Genomic DNA, 19,689 nt, shown 5'->3' on the forward strand with positions numbered 1-19,689 from the left:
TTATATTTTGTATCTTTTTAGTAAATATATCTTAATAATTGTTTCAACTATATGTTCTTAATATTGATAATTGTGTATTAATCTACCATAAATTTTTACTTATTTAAATATAAAAAAATTGAAATTTTTTAACTTATATAAGACTTAGATTCACTAAAAATTTTGTATAAACATTAAATCTGTATTTTTAATTTTTTAATACATGTTTAATTATTAATATTCGATTGATCATTTTTCATATCAATATTTCTATTTATAATAACAATATAAATAATAATAATAATAATAATATATATATTTTGATTCAAAAATTTAATTTCAAAGAGAAATCAATATGTAACAAAAAAATGAAACCTCACTTCTAATAAAACGTAAATCAAATCATAGGAATAAATCACCAGATTAAATAAACCAAAATAATAGATAATTTACCAAAATTATTTAGATCCAAAGACTTCTCTTATTTTTGAATAAAGTCTCACGTGACTATTACTTTTAAGTTTGAACTCGTTCCCCTTTTTTGTCTTTGGCTCTTTTTTTTTTTGAAAAGTTGTCTTTGACTCTTTGATCATACCTTTGGTAACAACCAGCTACCAGGGACGATGGAGGAAAAATCCATTTTATCAATCCAAGCAGATAAATGGAAGGATTTCCGTTTTTCCCATTCATGATTTAAAAAAGGGGTGAACAATATATAATTGTGAATCAACAATAGAAGAATGAGTAAATAATAGGATCATGAAATAGGGATGTTCATAACGGAACCAAACCAATTAAAATCGCTCAAACCGGTCCAAAAAATCAAAACCAAAAAAACTGAAAACCGCAAAAATCGATATTTTCTTCCCATGTTCAAAATCGAACCGATCCAAACCAAACTGAAAGTATTTATTTACTTAAATTTTGGCATACATACTTAACCATTTAACCATTCTTATAATGTTTTTTTTTATCTTTTTAGTAAATATATTTTTAACAAATGTTTTAAATATATATTCTTAATAGTGAATATTTTGTATTAATTAACCTAAATTTTTAGTTAATTAATTATGAAAGAAATTAAGAATTTTTTTAAAATACTTAAATTCACTCAACGTTTAAAGTCAAAATCGGTTTTTAATTCATTTGAATTTTAAACTATAAAGTTGTGAAATGAAATATAAGAGGAATAACTTTTTTTTTAAATAAATAAGAGAGAGATAATTTTATTTCGAAAGGTAGAAGATATAATATTAAGACTGTCAAATGTTTTTTTGAAATTAAATTCTTAAATCTTAGATAGATTGACTCATTGACCACCAAATTTCTTAAAAAAAAAAAGACAATTCAATTCAATTATATCTAGTCTATGGAATTTTCCTCTTGTAACCAAAAAAATATCTAGTCTATGGTTGTTCAACAACCTCCGTCCCTGTTTTAGTGTTCTTTTTTCCTTTCAAAAAAAAAAGTATTTTATTTTATCTGAACATTTTTGTTTTTTCATTATGATTTCTCTCTCACATTACAAAATCGTCCCAAAAAGCTCATCCTTTTATCTTCCATCAGCATTTTCCAGAATCGACATTTTTAATCCTATGTTTCTCTCAATCGTAAAATTCATCAGCCCCAAACCTGCACCATTTCTTTCTTCCATGGATTCTCTAGCTTGGAACTGGTCTTGTTTCAATACAATTTTGCTTACCCAAAAAAAATGTATTGCTTGGTTTATATTTGGTGAGACCCAAAAGACTTGGAAAAAAGAGAGAATGATTACGCCATGTCCATCTCTTTTTCTCCAACACTTCAATTTGTCTTCTTAATTTCTTCATGCTTCTTACTTCCATGCGTTTTCTTTATTTCATTCATTTTGTGCTTATAAAATATGAACAGCCTTAAGCAGCTTGTTGAATGGTTGTGCTTCGCTCAATTTTTTTTGACGCTTTTAACCAAGTTGCACTTCCTCCACCTATGATGTGTCTAATATACAGAAACATGGAAGGAAAATGATGGCTCTTGAGAACATGGTGGAAAAAACTGTTGATAGGAAGCAGAAAAGGATGATCAAGAATTGAGTTTCTGGTGCAAGTTCAAGAGCAGTAAAACAAGTGATCTTTCTATTTCTTTATTTTTAGTTCAATAAGTCCTTATTTTCAATTTATTTTCCTTCAATAAAAACACTCAATCTGAATGATAGATACTGTAAACATGCATACATAAATGTACTCGAGCGTAATGTCTAAAGTCTTGAAGTGGAAATTGAAAGGCTGATGAAACAAATGGTTAGATTATTGTGTAATACTAAAAAAGATTAACAAATGGTCTTCATTCATAAAGAACAGCAAGGAGCGGAATTGCGGTGTAAAACATGAACTGCACATAAGACACCGATCCAGAATCTTCTGACACAAATCCCTTGTTGCTTCGTGCATGCTTTCTTGACCTGCATAAATTCACATCCAATATAATTAAGTGAATTTTGTAATATTTATTTAGTAAAAAGAACAATTAATACTATTTTCATAGAATACTATATGCCTATAATGTCCCCGAGAGTTAGCTCAAGTGGTAAGAGTTAGGGGACATAAGGGTTGGGGAGGGAAAGGTCCAGGGTTCGAATCCTGGAAAAGAAATTTGAAGGGATTTTCTAACTTACTAACAACTAACTACTAACATTTGCCTATCAAAAAAAACTATATGACTATAATACAAAGAATCATGTACGTTATATACTTACGGTTGTTCTTCCTTTCCTGAACCTATTAAACTCAGATGATGCATGAAAAAATATAATATACAACCCACTTAAACACCCAAAAATATTTTACATGTTAGAATTAACAGATTAACACATAAATTGTTTATAATACCGAATGAAAATGAATCTATATTACTCTATAAACCATACCTTATAGAGTTATATTTGAAAATACTTTCTCGTACACAACATTAATTGTTTTGTCAGAAGGTAGATCATCATGATTTTCTATTAGGATCAGTAGCCCTTGTTTGTTTTTTACTCTAGATATAACAACATATAATTGTCAATGGCCGAAGACTCGCCTCGGAAGATATAATCCTACACACCCAAGTATTTACTAATAAATAAAATACGAATTTTTTGGTAATATATGTCACTACCTTTGTACATTTTCATTTTAGCCAACTGCAGAATAAGAACCACTGGACCATCGTGTCCTTCAGCAACATATTGTAAAAATTGTTGAGCAAAATCTTCCCATTGTTGACTGTAGTATCTTCTTTCTTGAAGTCCGATAGTTGTCATTTGGCTACGACAACACCTATGGCGTCTGCATCAAAATATCAAAAGTGATGATCTCTATATTTATTTAAAAAATACAAATACTTTTTACACATACTGATCAATTCCTCGTCTTCTTTAAGATTTTCAAATATTGAACCATATGGTGCGAAGCTAAACCCATAGTAGGGAATTTTTTGAGCTTCTATAGGTTTCACTTCAGTTTGCAACTTGAAATACAACCTGCATGGATGAGTGCAAGGTGTGTATTTGTAATTATTGATAGCGACGCTGAGAATGACAATTTCATAGCACAACCCCTCTTTTAAGGCTGACTCAAATTTTACAACGTGGCTACTCCACACTGTAGCCTGAATCTTGTCACCCTGGAAATTGTTGGATTTTCGTTAAAAAAAAATGAATGAAAGATTTTTTTTTTTTTGAAAACAGATCAACATGCTCATATCTTAAAAAACGCAAGGGCATGAATTTGTTTATAAATTAAAACCTTAGCATCTAGGAGGATCATGTCAATTTCTTTAATATCGGGTTTTTTTTTTTAAACATTATTCAAGTATAATGTTCAAATCCTTAATTTCATATAATTTTTAAATGTATAATTTATATCTTTTCATTATTTATTTAATATTTTATTACAATATTCAATTATTATTTTTAAAAGTTATTCAATCAATTTTAGCATTAACGTTTTTTTTAACGTGCATTAATGGTTATTTAAAATAGGAAAAAATTTGAAATTTATGTAGTGATTGGAGAAACTTAATAATGAGTATGGAGAAATCTAATAATGATTGTTTTAATGGTTGTTTAAAATAGAAAAAAATTTGAAATTTGAATGACTTTTTTTAATATAGTTGTATTTTAATATATTAAAAGAAACGACATATGAATGTCAATATTTTTTTCATTAATATATGTTTATTTTTTAAATTAATGAATTATTATTTTAATATTTTTATTTTTTGGTAATATTTGTAAAAAAAATCTGGATTTCATGCTATTTTTTCGTTAATATCAGTTTTTTTAAGACATTATTCAATTAAAATGTTCAAATTCTTAATTTCATATAATTGTTAAATGTATAATTTTTCATTATTTATTTAACATTTTAAAAAATTATGCAATTATTATTTTCAAATCTTTATTTTCGTATTATTTAATTCAATGAGTGTTAGGCATTATTTTTGCAATGTTTTCAAAATTATGGTTATAAAAGAAAACTGAAAATTAAAATGTAATTAAATTAGACCACAATAATTAAGGTGAGTTATGATTGAATGTTGTGTCAAAAAAGTAGATTGATTTTTTTTCTTGGAGGAAAAATGGATAACTTTGGAGGTGCCATGTGTCATAGGTTTCTAGAAGAAAACCTTATTTTCATGTATATATAGATTTTTTACAATTCTCTATATTGCAACATTATTTACACCACTTTATTAACTTTGTACTTAAATCTAACAACACTAAAATATTTTTCTAATAGACCACACAATCAATCACACTTTTATATTTTATTATCAATCCTTAATATTTTATTGTTAGTTTTTCATATTATGCCTATATTTTACTGAAACACTAATCTGGGTTGAGAATCTCCACTCCGTGTTCTTATCTGTATTCCGAACCACTAATCTGGGTGAATGCAAGGGACGTGAGTTGAGAGATCGGAAAGGGGCGTAAGTCTCAGAAACCCTATGATCTGAGTGAGAAGACGAAGAAAGGTTGAGGTTGAGGTTGATGGAGGAGAGTGAATGGAGTTGAGAGAACAGAGGAGCGTGTGAACGAGTGGGTGATGAGAGAGAGAGAGAGAGAGAGAGAGAGAGAGAGAGAGAGAGAGAGAGAGAGAGAGAGAGAGAGAGAGAGAGAGAGAGAGAGAGAGAGAGAGAGAGAGAGAGACGGTTGAATAGATTGGTGAGGATGAGTGGTAGGGTGTTGTTTTAGGTTAAATTTGGGGATAATGTCGTTTTAGTTGTAGTTGGATAAATAGGGTTGGGGAAAAAACATAGGCAGAATGGATTTTTTTTGTGTATGGTTAAATGGACCTGACCCAAATTAAAAAATAATATCAGAAAATTGAAATAAGTTGAATTTGTTATACTTTTGTAATTTGAGCATTATTTAAAATCATAAAAATTGAAAAATAAGATAATACATTTGAAATATAAACATTTAAAATTAAATCATGTTTAGGTGGAAATAAAAAATATAAATATATGATGTACAATAGGGCCCGATTAAAAGCAAAATAAGCAACTGTGACTGGAGTGAAATTTGCATGAGTTGCTTAAATCTTATGTGGCAGTCTGGACCCACCAAATAGCATTTAAGCAACCAAACTAACAACCATGCATTAGAGATGCTCTTATATCTTATCGGAAAAACCGCGTTGCAGTTGCTATTAGATACCAGAAGAATTTTTTTCCTAGTAAAAGGATGTTATCCTTCTAAAGTAAAATTATCTCCATACATGTGAATAAAATAAAATAAAAACAAAAATGATTGATAGATATTTACTGTGAACGTCTTTTAGATATACAATTTTTTTTGTTACAAGATATACAATTTTTTTTAAACTGCAATAAAATGTTATGGACCAAAAGACTATCGCAAATACATATGTCTAATTAGTTTTTTTTTTTATTTTAAACCACCATAAAATATTATGGTGGTTAAAAAGTAAAAACTAAAAACTGTAACAAATGCATATCTCTAATGGATGCAAAATGCATATCAATATATCATTACCCAAAAAGAAAGGAGAAAAAGATGCCACTCCTAGTGATACAACCCCACAATGGCACATATTCTTCAAGTGACATAAAGTATAAATTTTGATATTCACATTTATTTAATTCACACACAAAAAATGCAGTTGCCAGTTAGTTTAATAAATCCTAAATCATCTATATCTATATATATATGTAAAGCTCACTTGAGCTATAAGTATTAAATGCATTAAACACTATAATTTGTTAAACTTTTCAATTTCTGATATTTTAAATTAAATTTTAATTATTAATTACTACATGAGGGAAATTTTTAAGTAATATAATAGTAATTGAAATTGACTAACTTTACATTAATAACAATATTAGATAGTTAATAGTAATTTTTTATACTTCTTTCTAATTGTAAAAATTTCTAAGTTTATATATATATATATATACATATATATTAAAATTCAAATTAATTTAATGATAATTATTGAATTTCTGATATTTTAAATTAAATTTTAATTATTAATTACTACATGAGGGAAATTTTTAAGTAATATAATAGTAATTGAAATTGACTAACTTTACATTAATAACAATATTAGATAGGTAATAGTAATTTTTTATACTTCTTTCTAATTGTAAAACTTTCTAAGTTTATATATATATATATATATATTAAAATTCAAATTAATTTAATAATAATTATTGAATTTTAAAAAATAACAAATAAAACTTATGAGTACTATTTTTACACTACCTGCTAAAATGTAAAAGTTACTTTGAACATTTGTATTAGCATTTTCCTTTGTATTAAATAAATTAAATTAAAATATTAAAAATGAATAAATTTGTTTAAGTCATTAGCTATTCAACTACCTACTAAAATGTATAACTCAATTGAAATTTTGTTATAAATACACCAGAAAACAAAAACAAAAATTTCTTTGTACTTTTTTTAGAAAGCAAAATAGTGTATTATTCACAGCTTTGAAAAATAAAGCTAAAAAGGAGACAAAACAAGCAAGGGGGTGATTAGTAGAAACAAAAAGCTAATCACCCCTCCAAGAAGTACGATCTCCAGACGAAAGCAAACCAAAAACTTTACAACATCCAAAGACCCTAAACCCAACAAAAAATAAAACACCAAACGCTACATACCAGAAAGACTCAAAGACCAAAAGAAAGGATAAAGCACCCGACTCCAATCAGAAACACAAAACTACCAATCACCACCCCTAAGGAGGCCTACACGCTTGAATCTGGGCCGTAATTTGATTCAAAGCAAATTCATCTGTACAATCATACTCAATTCCTTTGTATTATTACATTAACATAAACTAAAAACTTATCAATATAATTTTCAAATCAATTATTTATTCAACTACCAACTAATTTTCATGTTTGTTGTGTAAGGTAAAATAGAACATGACAAAAGACTCATGAAGCATAACACTTTAGTTCTCTAAAAAAGAGTGAAAAAAAATGAAAAAAGACACTCTAATAAAGAAAAACTATACTTTTATTTGAGGTAAGAAGGTTAATACGAGTTAATATAATGATCTAATAAAATATTTAATTAGATACAAAAATATTTTTTTAAAATATATTATTCATAGTCATTTATTTTTAAATTTAATTATCATAAAAAAATTAATTAAATTCATTAAGCAGTAAATCCTCCCGCCTTTGTATTAAAATAAAGGAAGCAATAGCAAATTTCTTTGTAATTAATATATTAAATAAAAAAATAAAAAACTGAAAAAAATTGTATTATCAAAAGTAATTCAACTACCTAAATTGAATAATAATATTCATAAACATAAAAATTGACTTGAATTTTGCAATAGGAAAAAATAATTAAAATTAAACTTGATTAATGGCAAAATAATGTTATCAATAAATAATTTAGATAAAATTGTTTAAATTTAAAAATGGCGCTATAAGGTATTTCTTGCTTATCTATTTCTGTTTTTTTCTGTTGCTATTATACTCACTTGAGAGAGCTTTGTTCTCAAGACATCTTTTATTCAAATAAATTTCCATTTTCTGAAAAAACTATAACGTATGTGTGTTTTATTTGAAGAAGCAACCTCATTATAATTTTATGATCATATTATATATCAGTAAAAGCGATTTTGAGCAAGGATAATAGAGAAAAAAGTTATGACCAAAGCTGAATAAATATAAATTTACTATATAATACTTAATCTATTTCATTTATATCTTATTATAGTTGAAAAAGATGAAATTGCTTTATTTTTCTCGATTTTAACATGTGTAAACGTGTTTGGGAAATTGTGATTGCCCTTCCTAAAAACTAACTTTCTCGGTAAAAAGTACATAAATGGTAAAACAACTTTGTTGATGGCATTAAAAACTTATTGCTTAATCTTTTTCAAATGAACAGTATCATTTTTCACATTATTAAATAAATAATTTTTTAAATTTTTAAAATGATTCAATGTTGATTATTAAATATTAATTATTAAACTTTAGTAATATTAATTATTTACAAAGAGAACTCCAATACTATTTATTGAAAAGTATTTTTTTGAAATTATTGAAATGTTGAACACAATTATTTTTATTATTTATTTTAAAATAAAAACTATTTTAATGTTAATGTAATAATTTAAACTATAATTATTGTTATTTAATGTTAAAAATGTTGTGAGCAAACCCGTGCGTTGCACGGGTATAATATCTAGTTATCAGTAAAACATAAACTATCATTTCTTTACTAATTCAAAGACATAATATATTTACACTCAATCAATGAATATGAATATTATTATCATATCCAATAAGATATGGATATGATGTTAACTGAGTACCTTGACAAGTGTCATTTCCATGGCCTTATACTAGCATTTCAAATCATCATCTTGTTCCCCTTCCCCTCCATTTTTTCCTTCTTCTCTTCACCCTTTCTGGTTCTCTCCCTCCACTTTGCATCCTCTCAATCAAACCCCATCTACCCTTTACAAAGTTCTTCCAAAAAACTGTTGCTTTTACTCCATACAAGAAGCATAAAAATTGCTTCTTGAAATTCTCATCTGATACTCTGTTTCTGCTGTCATGGCTGTGGCACAGTTCAACCCCACTTGCTCAAAAACCCATCTTTCCTCTTCCCAATCCTCATTTCTATCTAGGAGCATCCATGGTCACCGCCACTGTGCTTTTGCACTGCCTCAGAGAACCCAACATGCTAGTATTTCTTGCTCTGTTGCTCCAAAGTAAGCAACTTTCTTGTTGTTTTCATCCACCATGTTAATGGGTCTGACTCAAATTTTCATCTTTTTTTTTATCAGTGAAGTGCAGGTGCCTGCTGTGCAAACCCTGGATTCTAAGGGCAAGCCTGAATGCTATGGAGTCTTCTGTCTTACCTATGATTTGAAGGCTGTAAGTATCCAAAATTCCAAATCAACCTGTTGTTTGTGTTTCATCCATGAATATGTCTTGTTTTGAGCTTGTATTGAATTTTGTGCATGATTCTCTGGTTATGTTTCTTCTCTACAATTTTTTGCTTGCTGGGTTTTGCTTTGGATTTTGAATTGCTGATGCCTGATGGTGTTTGGCAAAATGTGCATTTGGATACACAATTTCCTTGTCAGCATGTATTTAGGCTATTTTCATAGGACTTGGTTGGTGTATGTTTTGTCTCTAACTGCATATAGCTTGATTCCTCCTCTTTTGTTAAGTTTGTGGTTTGATGAGTTGCCTGAACTTTATTTTTTGAACACCAATAGACAGCCAAAGCTGTCAAGGATATTATTGATTGTCTCATGTGACCTTGCTGTCAAGGATATTATTGATTGTCTCATGTGACCTAGCTGTCTTTCTCAGGGCTGTCAAAATGCATAACTCATTGCATGTTTGGATTAGCTTATCTTTCCTCATAATCAATTATGAAATTCAGAAGTTGCTCACTTAAGCTTCTCGCCAGAATTGATTATGGATTTATAATCAATTGTAGAATGATTTCTAAACATGGCACTCAATGTTTAACTAATTTACTCTTTCAGTACAACACATCTGATAGGTAAGTTTTCAATCTTCTTGATGTAATTGGTGATCACTAATGCTGGAGAATTCTATAAGGAAATTGTAACAAATATCTTCTACTGGATGTTGTCTGAGCCATTAGGATCAAATATCGAAACAATTTTGTGATAGGTTAGGTCCATTAAAACATCCACCACATGGTAGCAATTCTTAATCCTATTAAGTCGTCTAGGAACAAGTCACCACTCATAACTAAAGCATATATTTCATTTGGCGCTCTTTTAGATGACCACTGTTCTACTTAAATGTAACAATAAAGTGTATAACAATTAGTCTGAGCTAATGTCTTTGATAGTATGGTTTGACAGTACTGGACTACCAATGCTTCTTTGCTAGTGATAATGACTTTCATGAAATTTGTTAGGTTAGTACTTGATATTTTTACTTACGGTACAGTATGCAATATGTTGCAGATTTTTTTTTTCTTTCCCATTTTATGTTTTGACATTCAACTGAATATCCAATCTAATTTCAGGGAAGATACGCAACGTGAATTATGAACTCTATTTGAGGACATTAAAGTAATATTGAATAGATAAATGTGTGCATGTGATTGTAATGTCTCCTTGATGTTAGAACACAGTTAAATTTGTCAATCTTAGCTGTATGTCTCATAGAAACATTTTGGTGATGTGTTTGCAGGAAGAAGAGACAGTATCCTGGAAGAAATTAATTAACATTGCAGTCTCAGGTGCTGCTGGAATGATTTCCAACCACCTACTTTTCAAGGTGGTATCTCAGTTTTAAATTCGGATTGTATGTTAATGTATTAGAATTTTAACTTATCTATTTCTTATCTCAACTTATCTATTTTCAGTAATTTTCTTATTATATCAGAAATTTCAGTTAGGATTTAAAGTCACTGGAAAGGGTAGAATTGTTGCCTATCATTAAATTTGATGTTGCTGCATAGCATCTTCAAACTTGGATTTTTGTTTCTTTGTATTGATTAATAAATTTATTATGATCATCACATACCTGGATGAGTACCACAGTATGTTGTTGGACATGCTTCGCGTTTGAATTTACTTGTGTTACTCATCATACCGAGCAATTCAAACTCTCTACTAACTACTAAGTATATATTTGATCTTTATATGGTGGGTGTTTGACTTTCTTTTATCTTTTTTACATTACATGCAATAGAAATTGAATCTACGAAAATGCTAAATTGAAGATAGGGTGGGTGTTTAGCTTTCTTTTCTAAAAAAAATCTGCATTATGTTAACTTTTCAAGCAGAAAATTTTAATTTACGTGTAATTTAAGATTTCTTTTTACGAGAGAATTACTACTACTTTTAATTGTCATGCAATTGAGTTTGACATTGGAATCTGAGTTGGTTTATTATGTCAGCTTGCATCTGGTGAAGTTTTTGGTCCAAATCAACCTATTGCTCTGAAACTATTAGGATCAGAAAGGTCATTCCAAGCTCTTGAAGGTATGCTTCCTTCAATAGGGAATTTGGCATTTGCTTTTGCCTAAATATGTAAAGCTAACCCAGTTTCTTCCACCTTCCAACTCTTAAATCTCAGTGGCTCTAAAAAACTGAATAAAAAACCAACTAGAGTTCATTATTTTGTCTTTTTCTTATAACAGACATTGAATGCAAAATTAGATAATGTAGCATTTGCTATGGAAGATAAAACTGGAGAATCATGATGGTGCAGAAGTATGTGAAATAATTGAAGGTTATTATGTAAAGAGATGAGTAAAGGCAGAGAGTTGGGCATGATTAAGAGAAGAGAACAAGCATATTACTTTTTTCCATTTTTATTTACCTAGTTCATATCTTTGTTTTAAGAGAGATAGAAGATACACCAAAATACCTCACTGTTTTTGCTGTAGCTGTGCATCACAGTATGTAACAAATCTCTGAGGTTTTCAACCTGAATGTACGAATTCAACATGCAGGTGTTGCAATGGAATTGGAGGACTCCTTGTTTCCTTTGTTACGGGAGGTGAGCATTGGTATTGATTCTTATGAGGTGTTCCAAGATGCAGATTGGGCTTTGCTAATAGGCGCAAAGCCTCGAGGACCTGGCATGGAGCGTGCAGACTTGTTAGACATAAATGGGAAGATTTTTGCTGAGCAGGTAAAGTTGTATTCAAATTTAAGCCATATATATTTCTTTCTCCTTAAAGAAAGTTAGCTATAATGACACTATATCTTTTGTTCCCACCCATGTATACAACAGGGAAAAGCTCTAAATGCTGTGGCATCGCGCAATGTCAAAGTTATAGTTGTGGGAAACCCTTGCAATACAAAGTCAGTTTGGTGTTTCATGTGTAAACTTGAAGTTGAACATTGTGCCTGTTGATGCTAATGTTCATGTGTGTTTTAATGCAGCGCATTAATATGCTTGAAGAATGCTCCAAATATTCCTGCAAAAAATTTCCATGCCTTAACTCGCTTAGATGAGAATAGAGCAAAATGTCAGGTAACAAATTTTATAAACTTCACTAAAAAATAAAATTGCTCTAAAGAAGAAAAAATAACAGCTTTCTTCTCTGCATTGCATCTATTAAATTCACAGCTAGCTCTCAAGGCAGGCGTCTTCTATGACAAAGTGTCAAATATGACAATTTGGGGCAACCACTCAACTACTCAGGTCATTGAAGGATCAAGACTAGAATAATGCGCTTGAACTGAGTTTCTTCAACTCTCTTTTATGATATGGTGTTAACTTGTTAACAGGTTCCCGACTTCTTAAATGCCAGAATTGATGGTGTTCCCGTCACAGATGTGGTTAAGGATCTCAAGTGGTTAAAGGAAGAGTTCACTGAAAAAGTTCAAAAGGTAAAATTTATATTAAGCATCCGTAATTAAATATGAGGAATAGAAAATGTTTAGTTTTGTTGTCGTTAGAGCTGACAATTAATTGTTTGATTGGCAGAGAGGTGGAGTGCTTATTCAAAAATGGGGAAGATCATCAGCTGCTTCAACTGCTGTGTCGATAGTTGATGCGATGCGATCTTTAGTCACTCCTACTCCTGAGGGTGACTGGTTTTCTTCTGGTGTAAGTTGATATTAGTTAAAAGACCTCATGTATTTACTCAGTATAGAAATTAGATTAGCTTTTCAGAGCTTGTTTTACACATGCAATGTTTTTTTATTCTCTTCTGTTTACCATTTATACTCCAATCACAAAGTTTGTAATTGCCATACTAGGTATACAGCAGTGGAAATCCTTATGGAATAGCTGAAGATATTGTTTTCAGTATGCCATGCCGATCAAAGGTGATTTGTTTGTGTCTATCATGTTCTTCATTCTTTTTAACTTGTAAAATTGTTTTTGTTCCTCCTGTGACAACAATCTTTATCCATTAGGGGGATGGTGATTATGAACTTGTCAAAGATGTTCTAATTGATGACTACCTCCGACAGCGAATAGCCAAGGTATATGTGAAACTTCATATTTAGTATATGAAGAAAAAAACACCTTCAGTCTCATATTTCAAGCATATATAAATGCAATTGTAATTATTAAAATTTCACTATGTACTAGCCACTAGATGCCTCTATGTATAAACAATTTGGCTGTTAAAAGAACCTTATGATTCAGTGTAACTTAGTCTTATGTGAATTTTATCCGTTTATCACATCACATTTTGCAGTCTGAAGCTGAGTTGTTAGCTGAGAAGAGATGTACGGCTCACCTAACAGGCGAGGTAAACATCATACCTATTGTTCTTTCTGTTCATACTCATGATCTTCATTGTTAACTAAACACATTAAATTCTGTCTTATCAGGGAATTGCTGTTTGTGATCTACCTAGTGGTGATACCATGCTCCCAGGAGAAATGTAACAAGCCAAATCTCCCGAATGCCAAAGCAAAGCAGATACTGAGATAAGATCACACTAATTGAGGTAGAATAATGGTTGTTGTGGAATAAGGCTACAAAAGTTTTACTTAGCAATAACACAAGTATGAAAACATTCATCTGATTTTGAAACCATCAATAATGTGAGTAAAAGTAATTTCTTGTTAAGATGGGTCGGCCTACATTATCTTGTATGGTATTACTACAAATTGAACTGCCAATTAAGGGTCTTGAGCATACTTATCGTGTACTAAATTCCTTGTATATAAATGTATGTCCATCTCATGCATTCATTAATAGCTAATCCTCGAGTGACAACGATTCATTCATGTATATTTGGATATTTGTTGACACCGGTACAAACAAACACTAGCACTTACTTCGAGATAAAAAGTGAACAGAACACTTCATATAAATTGAGATGAAATTTCATTAATATTGCACTCAACTTATATTCAAACACTTGTGAAAATCTACATGTGCATTATTGTATTAGCGTGAACAACGCCGAGGGAGCAAGAGTCATCATTAAAGACAAGTTAACAGGATAATAGGAGGTTGAGAACTGAAGAGAATAGAAGGGTGAGGGACGGAACATGACACCGCACCATAACCTTGTGGCCACCACCGCAGTGGTTTGCCGGAGTTGGTCGTGGTAGCTCGATTTGCTAGTGAAGAGGTCAAAGAAGGTTGAGGGAGAAAGGATGAGGCACACAATAAGGGGTTTTAGTGTCATAGTCAAATTAAAATTGAAGTTAATTAAAAACACAAGTTAACATGAAAAATTGCTTTTGGTTTCTCATCTCACCGCCTTAGTGTGATCCAACGCTCCTAAAATGTGCTTCACTAGTGCATGACCTACTTGGTAGTGCACCTTATAAGCTCTCGGAAGATAAGGAAAGAATAACATCATAGTATTAACTTTACTTTTATTACATAGTCATGACGATAGTTAAAGTCATGGATGGTCACACTTGCATCATTAGGGGGCAAATGCCCCCACCAAATTTGCAAGTATTACACTAGTTTTATGCATAATATTAAGATATAGAGTCTTATATTGCCCCCACAAAGTTTAGAAGTTCCCCCATACAACCAAACTTTAATATTTTATTTGGTTGATGAGAGAAAGTGAGAAGAGGCAAGATAAATAGAGAGAAAATAATGATAAAAAAGAAGAAATTTTATAGGTTATTTGGTATAAATTTTTTAATTATAAATGTATATTTGTATATTGCTCCTACGACTCAAAATTTCTGTCACAAAGTACCCATGAAAAAGTAAATTATGAAAGAAACATGGTTCCCAACGCCACACCTACAAAGCACAAAAAATATGTCAAAAGTAGGGGAAAGATATTTATGGTAAGTGAATTTTGAGGAAGAAAAATCAGCATGCAATGAAAAGGAATAGGAATCAGGGCAAGTAATGGATTTTTGCATCAACATATTGGGGAAAATTTGATCCTATGAGAAAACCAATTCAGAGAAGGGTTTTCCAAGAAAGACTGGCTGAAGAACGGTTTCCATGAAAAGGAATAGACATGAGGGCAAGTAATGGATTATGCACTGATGCACGTATTGAAAAAAACTGACACACGGTGCTTCAGTTTTATATCATCCATAGGAAATATTACTAAATAAATCAAGGGCTCAGATATACTCATATTTAATTTCAAAAATTAAAGATCTACTCAAATTAAAATATGCATTTACGATAATGCCCATTTCACTATCTTCTTCCCCTTCCCTGGTGTTTGAACCGGACAACTCTCTTTCCTCCGGCGAACCACCACTGGATTTTATCCTAACAGAAGAAGAATCTAACCCATGACTACAAAATAGAAGAAACAAGCCCAAATGCTCTGTTTTTTATCCTAACAGAAGAAGAATCAAGAAGTAACATCAAGACTTGAGCTGCTAAGTCCCTGTAGCATATGTTGAATGTGAATCAAATCGGAGGGATTCCTACCATAGAACAAAGGGAGTTGCTAGATCCACTCCAGATTTTGCTAGAGAATCAGAAAGAATGATTTTTTATGGAGTGAATCTTTGTGTGTAGATGGAAAAATTGGATCTTGATGGTTCTCCAACACCACTGCATCTCTCTTTTCCTTTCTCGCATGGTTGCGCTCCGGCGATCTTCCACCGCTCATCTCCATTGCAGCGTTCTTCTTAGCAGAGGTCAGGCTTCAAATCGAATCTGTGAAAGATCTCCATGCCACAAAGGGTGAAATGGCTAGGTTGGAGTGCAAAAGAGAAGGAGAAGGTGAGAGGATCATGGAAGGAGGAAAGGTCAGAGGAGGTTGTGGAGGGGCGGAGTTCGTTGGAGCGACGGTTAACCACCAAGGCTAAATCTCAGATCTGGAAAGGATCAACCTTTTGAAGCTTGTTTGGGTTTGTGAATCTCATAAAGGCTCAACCATAAGAGATATTGCGAGGGACAGAGCCTAATTTGGTGGTGCCGGTGAGGAATACGGCGGCGCCGGCGAGAATGACGGCGGTGCGGTGAGGAGTTTGGGTGAAAGCTAGGGTTTGGGAGTTTGGTAATGTAATCAGAAGGTGGAAGATGGAAGAGATTAAAGAAGGGTTATTTCTGGAAAATCAATATTATTAAGAGGTTATTTTTGTACTTTCACGTTTTTTTTGTGAAGTATGGTGCTTCACTTACAAACAGACTCACGGTAGACGCAACCTGAAAAAGATGGTCCCATGAGCAAAGCAATACAAAAAAGGATTTCCAAGGAAGATTAACTAAAGGATAGGAGTAGAAATCTACACAATCACTACAATTAACTATTACATGTCACTAGATGAAGAGAAAATGACTTAACACTATATTTATCTTTGGTTAATCAGAATTCACAACATGAACTAGGAATCGGAGTTATTCAATCTTCATCCAAAATCTAGGAGACTCACTATGATGATTGCATCCATTATCAATTCAATGACAAAGGGAGGGAGAAACACACACTCACACACAAAGACCATGGCATAAAAAAACGAGTGATGTAACTTTTTAACAAACACAGAATACAACTAGTAAAATACAAGAATAAAGATAGGAAAAGAATGACATCAAGGACATCAACCAGTTTGAAGTTTCAAGTATCAAAGTTGATTTTGATTCAGAATTATCAAGTTTACCTTCATTACATAGTCATGATGATAGTTAAAACATTCAGAAAAAAGTATGTTAACAAAGGAATGTTCCCCTCGCCACCCCTGCAAAGCACACAAAAAAAAGTGTCAGAAGTAGGAAAAATAGGAGCATAGTAAGTAAATTTGAAGCACAAAAAATCAGAATGCGATGTCAAGGAATAGACATTAGGGCAAGTAATGGACTAAGCTAAGCTATTCAATCTTTAACCAAATGCTAGAAATGATTGACTATGATGACCGTGTGCAATATTGATGGAGAAAGAGAGTTTCAAACCAAATTCAAATCATGCATAGATATAATGGTTGGATAAGTTATACATCTTGATAGTTTCAAAATCACCATTAAGTTTACTTGCCACAAAGACCATAATATCAAAAGTTTGAGTGATATAATATTAAGTAAACAAGAAATACAATCACTAAAACATGACAAATTTAGAGAAATGCTACATCAATCCAGTTTGAAATATCTAGTTTCAAACTTGATATCAATTCAGAATTATTAATTTTTCTTTTATTACATGGCCATGACGATAATTAAACCATACACGACAAAGTAAATTAAGGACCCTAGTAAAGCACAAGAAACGAATATATATATGTTAAGTAAATTTTAGCATCAAAAACCAGGACTTGATGTGAGGTGTTAGGGTGCGAGTAATGGATGTTTTGATCAACATATTGGGAAAAAATGATTATATGAGTAAAGAAATACAAAGAAAGGTTTTTCGTAGAAGATTGACGGAAAGAGAGGTTGTGATGAAAAGGAATTGGAAATAGTGCAAGTAATGCATATATGCATCAACATATTGGAAAAAAAAAAATTGATCCCCTTAGCAAACAACACATAGAAGGGTTTTCCAAGGAAGATTAACTAGAATAGATTGCAATGGAAAGGAATATGCACTAGGGAAAGTAATGGATAATTGAAAAATTGATCATATGTGCATAGCAATATAGAAAAGGATTTTCCTAGGAAGATTGACTTAAGGAGAGTGATTCGGAGTCCATGCAATCAAAAATCCAGACAGTTATTGCAATTAAAAGTCATTAGATGAATATCATATGAATTAAATTTATTTTTGGTAATCAATACTCACGGCACGTAGGGTTGAAGCTATTCGATCTTGACTAAGAATGATTGACTATGATGACTGCGTGCATTATTGATTCGGCGAGAGGGGAATGGAGTAAAAGAGCCAGAGAATTGGATACCAAAATCAAATCATCCATAGATATAGATGCATTGGCATGGCTTCAAAAATCAAAAGTTGAACAACCACTCAAACTCAAGACAAGGGAAGCAGAAAGACAAGGGAAGCACTTCATCTAGGCCATAACCCACTTCGAAGTTTCAAGCATCAAACTTGATTTCAATTCCCTTTTAACCATGTTTAAATAGCTTTAGGAAACGCATGCCTTAGTGTCTTAGTCTAAGTCTAAGTCAGAGAGAGGGGAGATGAAGTGCCCTTGTTTGATATATAAAGGGGAGAGGGAGGAGAGTAAAAGTAGTGGACCCCACCAATTTTAGGAGTTTCCTATCAATGAAGAGGAAGTAAAAGAGAATGTTATTTTTTTTTTTCCAATTTCTATGTTACCTTTTTATCATCTAAAATAATTGCTTAATAATGTTGATAAACAATCTCTCTCGACAGGGGTCAATAACCAACCATGTCAATATAGAACTGATAAAAGCTCAACAACTACAATAAAAACCTCCAAAAACCTCTAACCCCCAGCAAACAACTCCTAACATTTACACCATCTGGAAGAGTCCCCATTGAAACCGAAAAACATAGCTTCAATCGACACGGGATCCTCTCGAGCTGCACGATACCTGCAAACAAAGATTCAACCCAGCCGAGCAAACCAAAACTATTTTATCCAAAAACTAATTTTCTCCCTTTTTATTTTCTATTTAACCAAACAAGTAAAGATACTCAATATTTACAAATATATTTTAGCAAATGGATATATATTAAAAAAAATATGTTATAAAATTTAATTAATTTATTACGATCAATATTTTTAAATTTTTCTAAATAAGTCTACTTTTAAAACTAATTAATTTTTTTACTTTTCTAATGTCATTCTTTTTTTAACTTAGTATTGGAAAATAAAATATAACCAAAAAAATAATTATTATTTAAAATAAATATGATTTAAATTCATTTATTTCTTAAAAATGTATTTTCTTTAATCTTTGAAATATCCTATTTCCAAAATTAATTAGATACAATTTTATTTCTATAAAATATTCTTTCTAAAAATTATATAAGGTACGCAATTACAGTTGGGAGTATTTATAACAAAAAATGAATAATTTTAAAATAACACATTTTAGAAATAAATTAAAATAAATTAATTTTAAGAAAAATTTGTGAACTAAAAGAGAATATATGATATTTTGCCCTCTTATTCAACGTACCAAACGAGTTTTTAACTTTTTATAGTAAATAAGTTTTTTTTTGTTAAATAGGATAATACCAATTAAAAAATTTACTATTAAAATTCTCATAAAATATGTGCACCAAAAAAGTTTAAAATCTACTACTTCTTATTCTTCCACTACTGTAGCTAGAAGACCACCTATAGCGGCTCGACACGTGTCTTTGTTTTGTTTATTTTTTTGTTTATTTTTTTTTTTTAACTCCGAAAA

General features: G+C 30.8%; 1 protein-coding gene across 1 annotated transcript; it reads left to right on the forward strand.

The window, feature by feature from the left end:
• The first annotated feature begins 8,825 nt into the window (after positions 1–8,825).
• On the forward strand, positions 8,826–14,170 carry LOC130718596 (malate dehydrogenase [NADP], chloroplastic). Its single transcript, XM_057569208.1, has 14 exons — positions 8,826–9,212; positions 9,288–9,378; positions 10,684–10,770; positions 11,396–11,480; positions 11,954–12,135; positions 12,238–12,308; positions 12,390–12,480; positions 12,577–12,651; positions 12,738–12,839; positions 12,937–13,059; positions 13,212–13,280; positions 13,371–13,439; positions 13,658–13,711; positions 13,794–14,170. The coding sequence occupies exons 1-14, from the start codon at positions 9,055–9,057 to the stop codon at positions 13,848–13,850; spliced, it is 1,314 nt and encodes a 437-aa protein (XP_057425191.1). The 5' UTR covers positions 8,826–9,054; the 3' UTR covers positions 13,851–14,170.
• Positions 14,171–19,689: the final 5,519 nt, after the last annotated feature.

Source organism: Lotus japonicus, chromosome 5, assembly GCF_012489685.1.
Source record: "Lotus japonicus ecotype B-129 chromosome 5, LjGifu_v1.2".
Classification (NCBI taxonomy): Eukaryota; Viridiplantae; Streptophyta; class Magnoliopsida; order Fabales; family Fabaceae; genus Lotus; species Lotus japonicus.

Bases quoted from the DNA above. Each gene is read 5' to 3' on its own strand.
- LOC130718596 (XM_057569208.1), top strand. From the start codon at position 9,055: ATGGCTGTGGCACAGTTCAACCCCACTTGCTCAAAAACCCATCTTTCC. The intron at 12,136-12,237 runs GTAAAGTTGTAT...TGTATACAACAG, and splicing joins GGAAGATTTTTGCTGAGCAG to GGAAAAGCTCTAAATGCTGT. The intron at 13,712-13,793 runs GTAAACATCATA...CTGTCTTATCAG, and splicing joins CGGCTCACCTAACAGGCGAG to GGAATTGCTGTTTGTGATCT.